The 19,099-nt window shown below is 52.9% G+C and overlaps 1 protein-coding gene across 2 annotated transcripts in view; it reads right to left on the bottom strand.

Moving 5' to 3' along the window:
- Positions 1 to 19,099, bottom strand: part of LOC140388277 (ras association domain-containing protein 1-like) — a 157,515-nt gene that overhangs the window by 11,043 nt on the left and 127,373 nt on the right. For both annotated transcript variants that reach the window (XM_072472156.1, XM_072472154.1), the window contains one exon: positions 1,324 to 1,428. In XM_072472156.1, coding sequence (XP_072328257.1) covers positions 1,324 to 1,428 — 105 coding nt within the window. The remainder of the gene's footprint in view (positions 1 to 1,323; positions 1,429 to 19,099) is intronic.

The following is a 19,099-nucleotide window of genomic DNA, read 5'->3' as shown; positions in this document are numbered from 1 at the left end:
GAGTCAGAAGAGACATACAGGATATTGTAAACAAAGTGAAAACAGGGAGTGTGGTATATGGATTGAAAATGAACGAGAAGAACAAGACAATGGTGATAAGCAGAGCAACCTCATCCCAGAAGTGAAAACTGAAGTAAACGGATAACTCCTAGAAAAACTGAAAAGGGTCACATGGGACAGATTATCACAGACAACTAATGGGAAACGTGATTGTGAAATCTGTAGCAGAATTGAGCTGCATCAGAATGAAGGACATGTTGACATCAAAGAAACTGAACCCGAGTCTTAGGAAAAGAATGCTGAAGTGTTGCATGTTGTCATCTATGTTATATTCCTCGGAGAAATTGACAATAAACAGAGTGTATAGATAAGCTGAATGCATTCCAGATGTGGACATACAGGAGGATGGTCTGTAAATGTTACACAGACAGAAAGTCAAATGAGGAAGTTCTGGAAATTGATGAAGAAGAGTAAATTAGTACATTGATTGATTGATTTTATTTATTGTCACATGTACCGAAGTACAGTGAAAAGTATTTTTCTGCACCGAGGAACGTACACAGTACGTACATAGTAGACACAAGAATAATTAACAGGGAACATTGACAAATGATACATCGACAAAACAGCGATTGGTTACAGTGCGGAACAAGGGGCCAAACAAAGCAAATACATGAGCAAGAGCAGCATAACCTGAAAGGGAGGAAGATGCAATGATTTGATCATTTAAACAGATGGTGGACAGAAAGTAATTGGAAAGAAAGATCAATGTAAAACCTAGAAGAGGGAAACAGAAGAAAAATTGGAGGATGAGTATTATGGACTGGATGCAGCTCACTTATGCGGGATGCATAAGGGCAGAACAGGACAGACAGAAATGGAGGCCCATGGCTGTCAACCATCTGGGAAGAAGTTGACACCAATGAACAAACAGCAGCAAAGGTATGTCCAATTTGCTCATCAACTGCTCGAATGGGGCCCTGCACATGTGACGTAGCGGCTTTTCATAGGTAGCCCCTGGTGCTGATGTATGCAACACCACAATGGAATGTACCGCCATTGCACTCTCTGGCACACCATTCCAGATCGTAACCATTCACTGCGTAAAAGCATTTTTCCTTATGTTGCTGCCACTGTGTTCCAGTGGTGCAGGGAGTGAATGGTTAAGATGGTGGAAAGGGTGCCAATCAAGTGGGTTACTTTGTCCTGGATGGTGTTGGGCTTCTTGAATAACTTATTTTTGAATAAATGACGGTAAGGTGTTAATGAAAAGGTCCAATACCTTAACCCTCCGCTACATCAGCATTTGGGTTTGTTACTCACCAGTGTCATTAAGAGATCACTGTTGATCTGAGAGTTGTACTCTAGAATCTTGGGCTCGATTTCATCACGTGAAAGAACTTGCTTCTTCCAATCAATGTACTCATCCTGCAAAGCAACAAAAAACTTTATAAATACTCCTCTCAATGAGCCAAAGAGTTTCCATTAGCATGCGTTGGGATGGTGAAGTGCATGAGAAGCAGGCAGCGAGGGGGCAGGATACAGATTTTCTCCCCTGGTTACTTGGTTCTGTTGGTGCAAAGTCTATGGGGTGAATTCTCCGCCTCCCCAACTGCATGTTCTTTGGCGGCACGCCGGCGTTGACAGCGGGATTCTCCATTCCCGCTGCCGGCCAATGGGATTTCCCATTGTAGCCCCCCAGGCTGCAGGAAAACCCGTGGGCGAGGATGTGCAGCTGGCGGAGAATTCACCCCTATATATTGCGTTGTACTGGCACATTGCTCAAGTAGCCAATTCCAAATATACAAATTCTTCTCTCTCTCTCATCTCTCTCCCACCCCCCCCCCCCCCCCCCACCCCCCACACACTTACTGAAATTAGTTCATTCAATACAGAGAGGATTCATTCTGGGCTCGTGTGTTTTCTGATTCTGCACCGGGCCAGGAAATATTTTTCATGGTGTCCTCCTTTTCTCATACTCAACACGCACATGCACTTTGGATGGTCATCAGTCATCAATGCAGTCATCTATTCAAATTCAATATTTATTGAAGGAGTTCTGCTCCACTTTTCTATGATTTCTATAACTGGCATCAATATTTCTGTATAGCAGGCTCACAGGAGCCAAGCGGGGTGGGATCCTTCATCATAGATTATCATAGAATTTACAGTGCAGAAGGAGGCCATTCGGCCCATCGAGTCTGCACCGGCTCTTGGTAAGAGCACCCTACCCAAGGTCAACACCTCCACCCTATCCCCATAACCCAGTAACCCCACCCAACACTAAGGGCAATTTTGGACACTAAGGGCAATTTATCATGGCCAATCCTCCTAACCTGCACATCTTTGGACTGTGGGAGGAAACCGGAGCACCCGGAGGAAACCCACGCACACACGGGGAGGATGTGCAGACTCCGCACAGACAGTGACCCAAGCCGGATTCGAACCTGGGACCCTGGAGCTGTGAAGCAATTGTGCTATACACAAGGCTACCGTGAAGAATTCATTGACCAGTCTGACCTTTACCTAAGGAACACCCATTCATGTTGTGGAGATGGTGACATAGTGGTAAAGCAGTCAATTATTGACCCAGAGGCCCAGGCTAATGATCTGGAGGCATGTGTACAAATCTCACCATAATAATAATCCTTATTATTGTCACAAGTAGGCTTACATTAACACTGCAATGAAGTTAGTATGAAAATCCCCTAGTCGCCACACTCCGCCACCTGTTCGGGTTGGAGGTTGAAGATTGTCGAAGGCCCAGAAGAAAGGTGCTGGCAAGAAGTCCGCCGGCATGTGCTGCTCTGAGTCCCGCAGGAAGAAAGGTGGCAGGGGCTGGGTCGTCGGGTGGGGCCGCTCCCCTCACTGTGGAAGCTCTCACCGAGGTGATGTCGGTGGAGTTTGAGAGGCTGTTTGCCAAACATTTGAAGGTGCTTCGGAGGGAGAGGACGGCCTCACTTAAAGAGTGGTTGGAGGAGGCGATTGCCCTGGTAAAGACAGCAGTAAAGAAGACGTCAGTAGAGGTGCGGGATCAAGGAGAGAAGTTGAAATGGGTGGACTCGGCACTGCCGCAACTCCACGACCAGTTCACCTTGATGGGCGAGGAGCTTCAGAAGGTGGTCGTGGTCAACAAATGGCTCAGAGCTAAGGTGGAGGGCCTGGAGAACAGGTCGAGGGGCCAAACTCTGAGAGTGAGATTTGGAGTGGTCTACGAACAGCAGCTGGTGGAATTTAAACTCAATTAATAATCTGGAACTGAAAAGCTGGTCTCAGTTATGGTGACCATTAAACCACTGCCAATTATCAGAAAAACTCATCTGGTTCACTAACATCCTTTAGGGAAGGAAATCTGCCCTCGTTACCTGTTCTGATATACATGTGACTCCAAACCCACAGCAATGTGGTTAACTGCCCTCTGAAATGATCTAGAAAGCCACTCAGTACAAGGACAATTAGCGATGGGAAACAAATGCTGGTCTTGCCATGGATGTAAGAATAAAGAAAAGAAAATAGTGGACTGGGTCATTGGATTCTCCACAGGGCTGGTGGATTAACAACATAAAAACATCTGATCAAAAAAAAAGTCAAGGCGCATTTCATTAGCTTGCACTGCGGGAAAGCCTGTTTTATACCATCTGTCCTCGTGCTGAAATTAACTCAACAGCTGCTGAAGGATTCAGGAAGGAAAAGGGCTGCTTGATGGTTTCTGTCAACATCCTCAGGATGTGTCAAACAACTCTCAGAGAGACCATCACTGACAGGAAAAGCTATGTCCTCTTCATCTAAGATAGCCATCAGTTGGTGGGGTTACTGGGATAGGGTGGAGATGTGGGCTTAAGTGGGGTGCTCTTTCCAAGGGCCGGTGCAGACTCGATGGGCCGAATGGCCTCCTTCAGCACTGTAAATTCTATGATGTGATTCTATGATTATATTTCTTGGTTCTATTCCCATCACGCTTGCAAAGCAGGGTTACTGAATGAATTTTTGTTCTGTAGCAATGGAAGCCTGAAGGCACATCTGAGTCCAGTGATCAAGCTTAGAGCACATGGAACTTGGATTTCCCCGAAAGCCATGAGGGAGCCATTTTTCCACCTCTCCCTGGAAGAGCTGTTCAGACAGAAGCTTAGAGCGATGTATTGTGACTGGAATCCATAATGTCACAGCAAGAGCTAGTTCCTTGCAAAATATCATTTCCCATGCTTTCGTTAAACACAACAACTTGCATTAATACAGTGCATTTAGCATAGGTCCAACAATATTTCACAGGAGGGTTATCAAACAAAGATTGATGTGGATCCATGTAGACATCAGGACAGGGGAAGTAGGTTTTACAGAGCACCTGAAAGGAACAAGAAGAAATAGAGAGGCGGGGAGGTTCAGGGAGGGAGCTTGGTGCCCAGGCAGTGAAGGCATGGCCACCAATGGTAGAGCAATAAAAATTGGAGGTGTTCAAGGGGTCTATTCTTAAATGTAAAATACTGAGGGAACTGGAGCTCCAGTAGGCAGCTACCTCATGTTATTAGACTTTGAATTGTGTAGAATACACTTCTTTGATAAGAACCATGTCATGAATTCTACTTTATTTTCATTCTCTTCACAACAGCCACTGTGCATCAGGAATCCAATTTCTGCACGGCAACAGGCAAATTGGTCTTTTTGCATCCTTGGCTTTTCTTATTTTTATATTTACAAGAGCAAATTATGCACACAAAGATCAATAGAACATCAGAAAGCCCCAGAATAAGGGAAGGCCTTCCTGGCCCTCAGGTCCACCCTACCTATAGTCCAGTTCTGACTATTCCATCAGGGAATCCCCCCCAACACCACCAGTTGGTCATGTATTTTAAGATACAGTACAGCTGGAGCAAGTCATGCTTAAACAACAGAGTGGCTGCCCTAGGCATAGGAATTTCTATCCTTTGTTTTAGTCGGAGTTAAATAGATAAGGAGTGAATTTCCACAGGGCGAGGTTGTGCTACTGAAGATCTTCTCCCACTTTAACGAATGCGAAGGAGGTCAGTCAGATCTCAACAGGCCAGATTTCAAGAATCTGGGAAAGGCATTTTGATGGCAGAAATAGAGCAGCTGCCACATGATTTTCCTGTCTGGAGTAATCTCCTGCACCATTATACACTGCTAATGCGCTGAATATGGTGAGGAAAATCAGTGGTTATATCGAGCTCCTGCTTCATCAGGTACAAAATGGTGGATCAGAACCTGTGACAGTGAGACTGGACTGCTGACCATGGCTTGGAAAACAGGAATGAGTGTGGGGGATGCACTGTAGAGAACCTGATTAAAATATTAATGTATGCAGATCTTTTTAATTTTCTATTGCCGTTATGTACCGTTAGAGAGTGGTTACAATTCAGGGTATGAAGAACACTGGGTGGGATTTTCTCCCCCCCCCACCCTCTTCCAAAGTTGTTTTCCGACAGCAGAGGTGGCTCATCATTGGCTGCAGGCAGGATCTTCTGGCCCTGCTGATGTCTATGACGTTTTGCATAGCTCGCCCGTTCCGCTGCCGGGGAACCTGCTGCGGGAGGTCGCCTTCAGTGGGACTGGAAGATCCTGCCCGTGGGCAGAGCCGGAAAATCCTGCCCATTATTTCTATTTGTTATCCCATTGATGAACAAGGTGTGAGGGCTGTTGGTATTTTCTTCATATTGTCAAAGCATTAGCGTTATGGTAGATTGAGCTGAGGTACAGTTCCAGCCATGATCTAACGGAATGGTAGAACATTAGAACAGATGAAGGCCATTCAGCCCTTCGAGCCTCTACTGCCATTCATTTAGATCACAGTACGTATTCTCCATCCACCCACCTTAGCTCACTGGCCCATAATGCCCTTGTCGAAAAAATTGACCAATCCAGTTTTGACAACTTCAACTGTCTAAGCCAGTATATCCTTCTTGCGATGCGGTGAATAGAATTGACCAGACTGGAGGGGCTGAATGGCATACCTATTCATATGTTCCTATAATTCTCAATCTTCAACTGCCTTAATACAGCATATTTCTCCAAAACATGTTTCATATTTTCAGGATGTCCTGAAACATTTCATTGCAAAGGCAACTTCCACAGCAAAGCTCTACAAACAGCAATGATGGGTTAATCTTTTTGGTAGTATTTGTCAGGGGATGACTCTTGGCCAGGACATCAGATCTCCCTACTTTTCGAAAAGTCCCATTCATCCATCTGAACAGTTTAACACTTCATCTAAATGGTTTACCTGACAATGCAACATTCCCTTAGTACTGCACTGAGTTGCCAGTTTATTGAATATGCTCAAGTATCTACAAGAATTTAGCAGTTCTGGGTTTGAAGTATTTTGTTGTTCAGTATTTTGCCCAGTTTTACTTCATGAATTATTTTGAAGTTGGTGAATGATCCAGCCAGTGCAAAAGGCAACATAATGTTTTTGGAGGAATGTAATGGCTAGCCCTGAAATGCAACCCTGGCCGTCCTCCTTAGACTCCAAGTGATCTGCTGAGTTTCAGCATTTTCTGTTTTAGAGACTGACTGGAAAGTTATTTTTTCCCCACACAAAAGTGGGTCATTTTGACTTCCGGCGACAGTTCAAAAAGGCAATAGCTGCCTGTTATACATCTCTCACAATCAGGTCAAAATTCCTCCCAAAGAGTGTTCCCAAGTAGAATGGACTTCTGGAGGGATCATAGAATTTACAGTGCAGAAGGAGGCCATTTGTCCCATCGGGCCTACACCGGCTCTTTGAAAGGGCACCCAAGCCCACACCTCCACCCTAACCTCGTAACCCAGTAACCCCACCTAACCTTTATTGAACACGAAGGGCAATTTATCATGGCCAATCCATCCAACCTGCTCATCTTTGGACTGCGGGAGAAAACCGGAGCGCCTGGAGGAAACCCATGCAGAACGTGCAGACTCCGTACAGACAGTGACCCAAGCCAGGAATCAAACCTGGGACCCTGGCGCTGTGAAGCAACAGTGCTAACCACTGTGCTACCATGCCATCCAGAAGGTTACAGGTTCAATTCCTTGTTTGGCCCAAGTTAACTAATTTTACCCAGGACACAGCAGTTAGCCTTACTTCAGTGGTAGGGAAATTACTGGAGAGAATTCTTCGAGACAGGATCTACTCTCATTTGGAAGCAAATGGACGTATTAGTGAGAGGCAGCACGGTTTTGTGAAGGGGAGGTCGTGTCTCACTAACTTGATAGAGTTTTTCGAGGAGGTCACTAAGATGATTGATGCAGGTAGGGCAGTAGATGTTGTCTATATGGACTTCAGTAAGGCCTTTGACAAGGTCCCTCATGGTAGACTAGTACAAAAGGTGAAGTCACACGGGATCAGGGGTGAACTGGCAAGGTGGATACAGAGCTGGCTAGGCCATAGAAGGCAGAGGGTAGCAATGGAGGGATGCTTTTCTAATTGGAGGGCTGTGACCAGTGGTGTTCCACAGGGATCAGTGCTGGAACCTTTGCTCTTTGTAATATATATAAATGATTTGGAGGAAAATGTAACTGGTCTGATTAGTAAGTTTGCAGACGACACAAAGGTTGGTGGAATTGCGGATAGCGATGAGGACTGTCTGAGGATACAGCAGGATTTAGATTGTCTGGAGACTTGGGCGGAGAGATGGCAGATGGAGTTTAATCCGGACAAATGTGAGGTAATGCATTTTGGAAGGGCTAATGCAGGTTGGGAATATACAGTGAATGGTAGAACCCTCAAGAGTATTGAAAGTCAAAGAGATCTAGGAGTACAGGTCCACAGGTCATTGAAAGGGGCAACACAGGTGGAGAAGGTAGTCAAGAAGGCATACGGCATGCTTGCCTTCATTGGCCGGGGCATTGAGTATAAGAATTGGCAAGTCATGTTGCAGCTGTATAGAACCTTAGTTAGGCCACACTTGGAGTATAGTGTTCAATTCTGGTCGCCACACTACCAGAAGGATGTGGAGGCTTTAGAAAGGGTGCAGAAGAGATTTACCAGAATGTTGCCTGGTATGGAGGGCATAAGCTATGAGGAGCGATTGAATAAACTCGGTTTGTTCTCACTGGAACGAAGGAGGTTGAGGGGCGACCTGATAGAGGTATACAAAATTATGAGGGGCATAGACAGAGGCTTTTCCCCAGGGTAGAGGGGTCAATTACTAGGGGGCATAGGTTTAAGGTGAGAGGGGCAAGGTTTAGAGTAGATGTACGAGGCAAGTTTTTTACGCAGAGGGTAGTGGGTGCCTGGAACTCACTACCGGAGGAGGTAGTGGAAGCAGGGACGATAGGGACATTTAAGGGGCATCTTGACAAATATATGAATAGGATGGGAATAGAAGGATACGGACCCAGGAAGTGTAGAAGATTGTAGTTTAGTCGGGCAGTATGGTCGGCACGGGCTTGGAGGGCCGAAGGGCCTGTTCCTGTGCTGTACATTTCTTTGTTCTTTGTTCTTTGTTACCACAGTTGCCCTTACCATAAGGCTAGACAGAGAAAGAAAAACAAGTAGGTATCCTGTTTCTTATTGTTATTTGATGGCTTCTGCCATAGAGAGCATCTGTGTCTGTGTGTGTTAAGAAAGAAAGGGAATGAGAGAATCACAGACACAGAGATAAAAAGGTAATAGGCAGAAATCAAACTCAACGCATAAGCTTTCCATGGTCCAATAACCTGCTGATATTATACAGGCTTGAAGCCACCTGGGATGGCCACTTCCAACTAAGCACAGAGCAACTCGCAAAGACCGATGGGTAAAATGGACAAGCCAAGAGTCAGGCAGGTTCTGAGCCTGAAATGCATATTTGTCAGCAAAGTCCAGACGGTATCGAAACCCCGTCCCATTAGCATGTTAATCAGGCCGATTAGCAGGTGATGGCCCATCTCCCCCAACACAAAGGACTGGTACTCCAGCAACCAGGACAGTCCCAGACATTTCGGCGCCACTCCCTGTCCAAGGGAAACACAAACAACGGGGTCAATGACCGCTTGAGACACGCCCAGTCATCTAGATCCCCACCCACCTATTGGCTAAGGAATCGAACGGAGTGATCAGGGATCACCCAATTAGTAAGGCCCAAATTGAAGAACCGCCCCAAAGAGCACGAAAGCCCCCCCCTCCCCGAGTATAAAGGAAGAGTTCGCCATATGCTCGCTCTTTTTTGGCCTTGGTACCCCGATCACGGCCATTGCCAACTGCAGCAACACCAGAAGCAAGTTCGAGTTCAACGTCCACTACCAGAAGGACGAACCCAGCTGAGCAGCAGTTGCCACTTCGAACCCAAGAGACCCTGAACAGCGGCCACTGTTTCCTGACCTAAACCGGGTGCCCGAAATAAAGTACAGGTTGTCTTAGTAATAGGAGTAGTTACCTAGTAGTGCAAGTTGCATGATTGATTGTATGTAAATAAAGTACCCTTGACCTTGAACTAACTAACTGGTTTTTGGCTCTTTGATTGAGAGCCGGTTGAAACTTGTGGTGGTATCATTCGATACCTGGTGACTCTAAGCATTCGGACATAGACAATATAGAAAGAAGGCAAATTCACTGATTGCCCTAATTGGAACAGAGCCAGAGTAAAGAGCGTAGTAAAGAGGAATCGGCAACAGGCTCTTGCAGGTAAAAAAGGTGGCTGCCACAGGCCAAGACAGAGGACATTTTTGAAGCCGTTATGTTTTCATAGACCAATCCTATTTTCCAAACTTTTTCTTTTAAAAAAAAATAAAGTTAGAGTATCCAATTAAGGGGCAATTTAGCGTGGCCAATCCACCTAACCTGCACATCTTTGGGTTATGGGGGTGAAACCCACACAGACAAGGGGAGAATGTGCAAACTCCACACGGACAGTGACCCAGCTATTTTCCAAACTGAAAAGCAGCTAAAATTTGAAAGATCATCAGAGGCCATCAAGTGAATACTGCAGAAACTGAAACAGCAGAATCCCTGCCCGCAAACATTTCCCAGCACTAGCTCTCAGTCTGGTCAGTCAAACACCGAAGAATGATCACATGCTTACCAATTGCTCTAGCATCACAAGTAGGCTTACATTAACACTGCAATGAAGTTACTGTCATTGTTACCCTAGTCGCCACACTATAGCGCCTGTTCGGGTACACGGAGGGAGAATTCAGAATGTCAAATCCACCTAACAAGCATGTCTTTCGGGATTTATAGGAGGAAACCCACGCAGACACGGGGAGAATGTGCAGAATCCGCACAGACAGTGACCCAAGTCGGGAATCGAATCCGGGTCCCTGGCGCTGTGAAGCTACAGTGCTAACCACTGTGCTACCGTGCCACTGTGAGGGATCTAGATCCTATAAATGCTACACATGAGAAAGATCCACAGTCTATGCAAGAGATCCAGATCTCATTAAAGTTACACATGCAATATATCCAGATTCTATCAATGTCACAGGCATGTGGGAAATCCAGATCCATCAGAGCTACATGTGTGAGAAATACAGATCCTATGCTTTATGTATGAGATTTCCAGATTCAATTAATACTACACGCGTGAAAGCTCTGGTTCTCTTGAACACTACACACTTGAGAGATTCAGTACTACAGAAGTAGAGATCTCGGTCCGATCAGTGGAGCCTGTGCATATGAGATTTGACCCCGATGCGTTAATCTGGTGCCATCTTCCAGTAAGAGTGACGCAGATTTAATCCATTTGAGACAAACCAGATTATTGACATACCTAATTTACCTAATTGACAAAGCTTTAACTTTCAAAATGTAATTATCGGCATCAGAAAAAGTTCAGAAGAAGTACAGAAAAGATCAGAGTCACTGGTCTGAAAGAGCCATCAAATTCACTATCACCCAGACTGTGCCCTTGAAGAGCTGCGGAGAGGCCCAGAAGAATGTGCAGGTAAGGGGAAGAAATAAAGGCACGGTAAGGAGGTGGGGAAGAGTTGCCTGCGCGGGAGAAAGGAATAATGTTTATTTTAAAATTAAGATTTTTTTAAAAAACAAAGTTTCATTAAACATCTTGAATGATTAAAACATTCAAAAGTGAAATGTTCTAAACTTTCCCAGCACATTGGGAGGAGAAAGGAAGGAAGCTTTTTTGATAAGGATTGACTGTGCAGAGAGTGCCGTCAATCCCTCACACTGGAATCAGCCAAGAAGCTTCCCACACCGACTGCCTGTGTTCAGCCAGCTCACAGACTACACTTCCGGCTTCATGAAACAACTAAGCATTAGATCACCACATTCCAAGGTGGGGGAAGGGGTTGGGTAGTCCACGTGGAACACCTTCCTGTTGCCTGACGCCCTTTACTCTGCATACTGTGTAACAAACCTGTTAATCATGGTTAGTCCTGCTTCTCAGATTGAACTGGAATTGAATTGGGCTATGGTCACGACAGAAGAATCTTTAGCAACAGGAAAAAGATCATTCAGTCTGACTAAACCTGAAGCTTTCTGATGGATCCAGTCCACCTACTCACCATCCCGATGACCGCTCCCTAGTCAATTATTATAGGGGCAGTGTTGTGCCTTAGTGAAGGGCTAACAAACAACATATGAGAAAATATCTAACACCACAGGACTTTACAAAGGATTCGCCAAATTAAAATGACATGGCCATCTGAGAGAAAGCATGGAGGGAGCCACCATTTGCTGTAGTCCTGCAAAGTCTGACCCTTCTCAACACCCATCACGATTTGGCTTGGCACAAGCTTTCTTTCCCCGTACCGTACTTTTGACACCTTAATACATCTCTATCTACCCTTCTTTTCTCCTTGGCAACACCACATTGCCAAAGGTTGTAACCACCAATTGGTTTTCTCCATTATGTGGTCTGATTTAATGAACTCAGCATTATAACATTCCCTCAGTCCTCCGGTACCTGGTGTGTTACTAGACTATGAGGATGAGAATATCCCAGGTTTAATCCCTTCCCTGTGTTGAGCCAGCACATCTCACGGGTTGAAGCCCCACCACTGTCCACAACCTTAGTGGCCCTGGTTTTCCAAGGGGTAAGTAAAATAAATTTACTAGGCTTGCAGTTTCAGGGTGGTATTCTCCCATCTGGGTGCCAAGTCCTGTGGCGGGGCGGGACCATGGAATATTCCCCATGTGGAGACAGGCGGAATACCATGCTGGATCTCCTGGCCCCGACATCCAGTTATGCACCCTGGGAGGGTTGTGCCATATTCTGTGGTGGTGAGAGGTGGGCATGATAGTGCGGGTCCCACCCTTATATCTGGGTGCCATATTGAAAAGGTGCCCAACATCACCAACCCATCGTTGAAGAAAGGAGATGGACCTCTTCATGTCCTGGCTTTGCTTGTTTTCCCGCTGGTGTAATGGAGAATCGGCAGTGGGAGGAAGATTCTGGTTGGACCTTCATCTGCATCCCATTAGTGGGATGCAAATCAGTTCCACGCTGGCCTCCAGCGGGTTTCCTGGCACCAGCCATTGAACTGCTGGTGGGGCCATGAGAGAATTCTGCCGCTGGTTCTTTCCACAGGAAAATATGAGTATGAACGCCAGGGCAAAAACATGACCTAGTTTAGCTGTGTGACAAAACCACTCCAAACTAATTTACCCACCAAATCACCCAAAACAAACAGATCTTTTCCTTCGAACTTTCATTGTTTTTCACTCTCTACCATTAGCTCTGTTTTTGTTTCCTAGATCCGTGCCTTCTCACTCGGTTTCTTTCTTAAACCCTTTGCCATTCAGTCCCTTTCTGTCTCAAATCCTCTGTCCTCTGTTGTGCAACAAACCCTCAGTGGAATAGAGTCTTAACCCTCGCTGTACTATTCCATGACCTGACAGCAATTCCACTTGAAACAAAAACCTTAATTAGCACCGTCTGTGAGGACATTATGTCGTGAGTCAGACGAGTTACTTAGTAACTTACTTTCTAAACGCCAAGCGAACCAACCACAAAGAATGTCATTTGAGGATTCGTAAATTCTAGTTCGTTTGATGTTTAGTTACGTTTAAAGGAATACACTGACATTAAACACAGAGTCAATCCATTCTATAATCATGGGGGGGCATGCGCCCACTTGAATCTGACGAGGGATCATGAGGTCGCTGTAGAGAAGTTCACCTAAAGCCACAGCAGCCAGCAATCTATTTTGGGCAATCGTCAAAAGAATAGGGAGGTCAGGGGTCAAAGGTCAGTGCACCCCACCCCTTTCCCGACACAAAGCTCCTACACGTATTCGCTGCTCACAGCAACAAGAACAAGCTATGGATTGTAACACTCCCAGAGACCTCCTCCCATTTGCACCTCTCCTTGCCACAACATCCCCAAGGTTCCTCTCTCTGCCACATTCTCTGCTCCACTCTACCTCTCCATTTTCTCCTCTCCATACCCCTTTCCCCTCCCCAACTCTCACCACACTCCACCAACTCCCCTCCACTTAACCCTTCCCCAACTCTACTCTTCATCTCTTTCCTTTCCTCTCCCTCTCCACACCCCTTTCCTAACTCTCCTCAATATTCCCCTCAATACACCTTCACACTTTTTTCACTAACCCTCCTCCACAATCCCCCAACTCTCCACTTCATCCCTCTCACCTCTGTATTCCCTCAAGTCACCCTCCCCTCCACACAACCCTTTATTCTGCTCCCCAAATTCTCACTATTCCTTTCCGCGTGCATCTCCAATTCGCCCTTAGCGCTCCCAATCCCCAGCTCTCCAGTGCCCCCAGACAAAACCCGCCCCCACTACCCAGCCCACCTGTGCCGCAGACCCCACACGCCCTAGTGCCCAGACCCAAACCCGCAGCCACTCCCCAACCACCCCCCAGCGCACCCACTCCCCAACTCCCCCCCAGCGTACCCACTCCCCAACTCTCCCACCCCAGCACACCCACTCCCCAACTTACACCCCCAGTGCACCCACTCCCCATCTCGCCCCCCCAGCACACCCACTCCCCAACTCCTCCCCCCAGCGTACCCACTCCCCAACTCCCCCCCCCCAGCGTACCCACTCCCCAACTCCCTCTCCCCAGCGTACCCACTCCCCAACTCCCCCCCCAGCGTACCCACTCCCCAACTACCCCCCCAGCGCACCCACTCCCCAACTCACCCCCAGCGTACCCACTCCCCAATTCCCCCTCCAGCATACCCACTCCCCAATTCCCGCCCCAGCATACCCACTCCCCAACTCCGCCCCCCCCCAGCGCACCCACTCCCCAACTCTCCCACCCCAGCACACCCACTCCCCAACTCGCCCCCCCAGCGCACCCACTCCCAACTCGCCCCCCCAGCGCACCCACTCCCCAACTCGCCCCCCCCAGCGCACCCACTCCCCAACTCGCCCCCCCAGCGCACCCTAGCCCCAACTCCCCCCCCAGTGCACCCACTCCCCAACTCCCCCCCCCCCAGCATACCCACTCCCCAATTCCCACCCAGCGCACCCACTCCCCAACACCCCCCCCAGCGCACCCACTCCCCAACTGCGCCCTCCCCAGTGCACCCACACCCCAATTCACCCCCCTAGCACACCCACTCCCTAGCTCAGCCGCCCCCAACTTGCCCACCCCAACTCGACCCCCAAACGAACCCACTGCCGAATTCGTCCCGAACGCACTCACTCCCCAACTCGCCCCCCCAGCGCACATACTCCCCAACTCCCCCCCCCCCACCATGCGCACCCACTCCCCAATTCGCCCCCAGCGTACCCACTCCCCAATTCCCCCCCAGCTTACCCACTCCCCAATTTGGCCCCCCATCGCACCCACTCCCGAACTCCCCCTCAGCGCACCCACTCACCAACTGCGCCCCCCTGCGTGCACCCACGCCCCCCCAGCGCACCCACTCCCCAACTCCCCCCCATCGTACCCACTCCCCAATTTACCTCCCAGCGTACCCACTCCCCAATTCCTCCCCCCAGCGTACCCACTCCCCAATTCCCCCCCAGCATACCCACTCCTTAATTCCCCCACCCCCCCAGCGTACCTACTCCCCAACTGCGACCCTCCCAGCGCACCCACACCCCAAATCACCCCCCCCCCCAGCACACCCACTCCCTAGCTCACCCACCCCAACGCACCCATTCCAACTCGCCCCCCCAAACGAACCCGCTGCCGAATTCGGCCCGAGCGCACCCACTTCTCAACTCGCCCCCCCAGCGCACATACACCCCATCGCTCCCCCCGATGCGCACCCACTCCCCAATTCCCCCCCCCAGCGTCCCCACTCCCCAATTCCCCCCAGCATACCCACTCCCCAATTCCCCCCCCAGCGTACCCACTCCCCAATTCCCCCCCCAGCGTCCCCACTCTCCAATTCCCCCCAGCATACCCACTCCCCAATTCCCCCCCCAGCGTACCCACTCCCCAAATCGCACCCACTCCCCAACTCCCCCTCAGTGTACCCACTCCCCAACTGCGCCCCCACCCCCAGTGCACCCGCGCCCCCCCCAGCGCACCAACACCCCAATTCACCCCCCCAGCACACCCACTCCCTAGCTCACCCCCCCCCCCAACTCGCCCACCCCAACCCACCCATTCCAACTCACCCCCCCCAAACGAACCCACTGCCGAATTCGGCCCGAGCGCACCCGCTCCCCAACTCGCTCCCCCAGCGCACATACTCCCCAACTCTCCCCCCCCCATGTGCACCCACTCCCCAACCCCCCCCACCAGCGCACCCACTCCCCAACTCCCCGCCCCACCAACGCACCCACTCCCCAATTCGCATCCCCCAACACACCCACTCCACAATTCGCCCCCCAGCCCACCCATTCCCCAACTCACCCCCCAGCGCACCCACTCCACAACTCGCCCTAGTGCGCCCCCTCCCCAGCGCACCCACTCCCCAACTCGCCCCCGAGCATCCCGTCTGCAACTCCCCCCCCAGCGCAACCACTCCTCAACACACCCCCCCCCAGTGCACTCACTCCCCAACACCCCCTCCCCCCAGCAGCGCACCCACTCCCCCCACAGCAGCGCACCCACTCCCCCCACAGCAGCGCACCCACTCCCCCCCCAGCAGTGCACCCACTTCCCCCCCCCGAGCAGCGCACCCACTCTCCCCTCAGCAGCGCACCCACTCCCCCCCAGCAGCGCACCCACTCCCCCCCAGCAGCGCACCCACTCCCCCCCCCCCAGCAGCACACCCACCCCCCCAGCAGCCCCCCCAACCCCCCCCCAGCAGCGCACCCACTTCCCCCCAGCAGCGCACCCACTCCCCCCCCCCCAGCAGCCCCTCCAACCCCCCCCAGCAGCGCACCCACTTCCCCCCAGCAGCGCACCCACTCCCCCCCCCAGCAGCGCACCCACTCCCCCCCCCCAGCAGCGCACCCACTCCCCCCCCCAGCAGCGCACCCACTCCCCCCCCAGCAGCGCACCCACTCCCCCCCCAGCAGCGCACCCACTCCCCCCCCAGCAGCGCACCCACTCCCCCCCCAGCAGCGCACCCACTCCCCCCCCAGCAGCGCACCCACTCCCCCCCCAGCAGCGCACCCACTCCCCCCCCCCAGCAGCGCACCCACTCCCCCCCCCCACCAGCGCACCCACTCCCCCACAGCGCACCCACTCCCCCCCAGCGCACCCACTCCCCCCCAGCGCACCCACTCCCCCCCCCAGCGCACCCACTCTCCCCCCCCCAGCGCACCCACTCCCCCCCCAGCAGCGCACCCACTCCCCCCCCTCCAGCAGCGCACCCACTCCCCCCCCAGAAGCATACCCACTCTCCTCCCCAGCGCACCCACTCCCCCCCAGTGCACCCACTCCCCAACTCCACCCCCCCAGCAGCGCACCCACTCTCCAACTCCCCGCCCCACCAACGCACCCACTCCCCAATTCGCATCCCCCAACACACCCACTCCACAATTCGCCCCCCAGCCCACCCATTCCCCAACTCCCCCCCAGCGCAACCACTCCCCAACTAGCCCCCCTCCCCAAATTGCCCCACAGCGCAACCACTCCTCAACTCACCCCCCCCAGTGCACCCACTCCTCAGCACTTCTCCCCCTGCGCACTCACTCCCCAACACCCCCTCCCCCCAGCAGCGCACCCACTCCCCCCCCAGCAGCGCACCCACTTCCCCCCCCCAAGCAGCGCACCCACTCTCCCCTCAGCAGCGCACCCACTTCCCCCCCCCCAAGCAGCGCACCCACTCTCCCCTCAGCAGCGCACCCACTTCCCCCCCCCCCAAGCAGCGCACCCACTCTCCCCTCAGCAGCGCAACCACTCCCCCCCAAGCAGCGCACCCACTCCCCCCCAGCAGCGCACCCACTCCCCTCCCAGCAGCGCACCCACTCCCCCCCCAGCAGCGCAACCACTCCCCCCCCCAGCAGCGTACCCACTCCCCCCCCCCAGCAGCGCACCCACTCCCCCCCCCCCAGCAGCGCACCCACTCCCCCCCCCAGCAGCGCACCCACTCCCCCTCCCAGCAGTGCACCCACTCCCCCCCCAGCGCACCCACTCCCCCGCCAGCGCACCCACTCCCCCGCCAGCGCACCCACTCCCCCCCACCCCCCAGCGCACCCACTCCCCCCCACCCCCCAGCAGCGCACCCACTCCCCCCTCCCCCCAAGCAGCGTACCCACTCCCCCCCCCCAGAAGCATACCCACTCTCCTCCCAGTGCACCCACTCCCCAATTCCCCCCCCCAGCGTACCCACTCCCCAATTCCCCCCCCAGCATACCCACTCCCCAATTCCTCCCCAGCGTACCCACTCCCCAATTCGCACCCCCAGCGCACCCACTCCCCAACTGCGCCCCCCCCCAGTGTACCCGCGCCCCCCCCAGCACACCCACTCCCTAGCTCACACCCCCCCAACTCGCCCACCCCAACCCACCCATTCCAACTCACCCCCCCCCCCCCCCAAACGAACCCACTGCCGAATTCGGCCCGAGCGCACCCGCTCCCCAACTCGCCCCCCCCCCAGCGCACATACTCCCCAACTCCCCCCACATGCGCATCCACTCCCCAACCACCCCCCCAGTGCACCCACTCCCCAACTCGCCCCCCCCACCAGCGTACCCACTCCCCAACTCCCCACCCCACCAACGCACCCACTCCCCAATTCGCACCCCCCAACACACCCACTCCCCAATTCGCCCCCCAGCCCACCCATTCCCCAACTCACCCCCCAGCGCACCCACTCCCCAACTCGCCCCCGAGCATCCCGTCCGTAACTCCCCCCCCAGCGCAACCACTCCCCAACTCGCCCCCCTCCCCAAATCGCCCCACAGCGCAACCACTCCTCAGCACTTCTCCCCCTGCGCACTCACTCCCCAACACCCCCTCCCCCCTGCAGCGCACCCACTCCACCCCCCAGCAGCGCATCCACTCCCCCCCCCCAGCAGCGCACCCACTCTCCCCCCCCAGCAGCGCACCCACTCTCCTCCCCAGCGCACCCAATCCCCCCCACCCCCCAGCGCACCCACTCCCCACCCAGCAGCGCACCCACTCCCCCCTAACCCCAGCAGCGCACACCCCCCCAGCAGCGCACCCACTCCCCCCTAACCCCAGCAGCGCACACCCCCCCAGCAGCGCACCCACTCTCCTCCCCAGCGCACCCACTCCCCCCCCAGTGCACCCACTCCCCAACTCCCTCCCCAGTGCACCCACTTCCCAGCGCACCCACTCCCCAAATCCCTCCCCCCAGCGCACCCACTCCCCAACAGGCCCACCCCAGCGCACCCACCTCCCCAGCGCACCCACTCCCCAAATCCCTCCCCCCAGCGCACCCACTCCCCAAGTCGCCCATCCCAGCGCACCCACACCCCAATTCACCAACCCCAGCACACCCACTCCCTAACTCCCCACCCCAGCTTGACCACCCCAACGCACCCATTCCAACTCGCCCCCCCAAACGAACCCACTGCCGAATTCAGCGAGCGCACCCACTTCACAACTCGCCCCCCAGAGCACATACACCCCCTCGCTCCCCCCCCCGATGTGCACCCAATCCCCAATTCCCCCGCCCCCCCAGAGTCCGCACTCCCCAATTCCCCCCCAGCGTACCCACTCCCCAATTCCCCCCCAGCGTACCCACTCCCCAATTCCCCCCCAGCATATCCACTCCCCAATTCCCCCCCCAGCGTACCCACTCCCCAATTCGTACCCCCTCAGTGCACCCGCACCCCCCCACCAGCGCACCCACACCCCCCCCACCAGCGCACCCACACCCCAA

The sequence above is a fragment of the Scyliorhinus torazame genome, chromosome 13 (genome assembly GCF_047496885.1).
Source record: "Scyliorhinus torazame isolate Kashiwa2021f chromosome 13, sScyTor2.1, whole genome shotgun sequence".
Lineage (NCBI taxonomy): Eukaryota > Metazoa > Chordata > Chondrichthyes > Carcharhiniformes > Scyliorhinidae > Scyliorhinus > Scyliorhinus torazame.
This window is presented reverse-complemented; position numbering and strand designations above follow the sequence as displayed.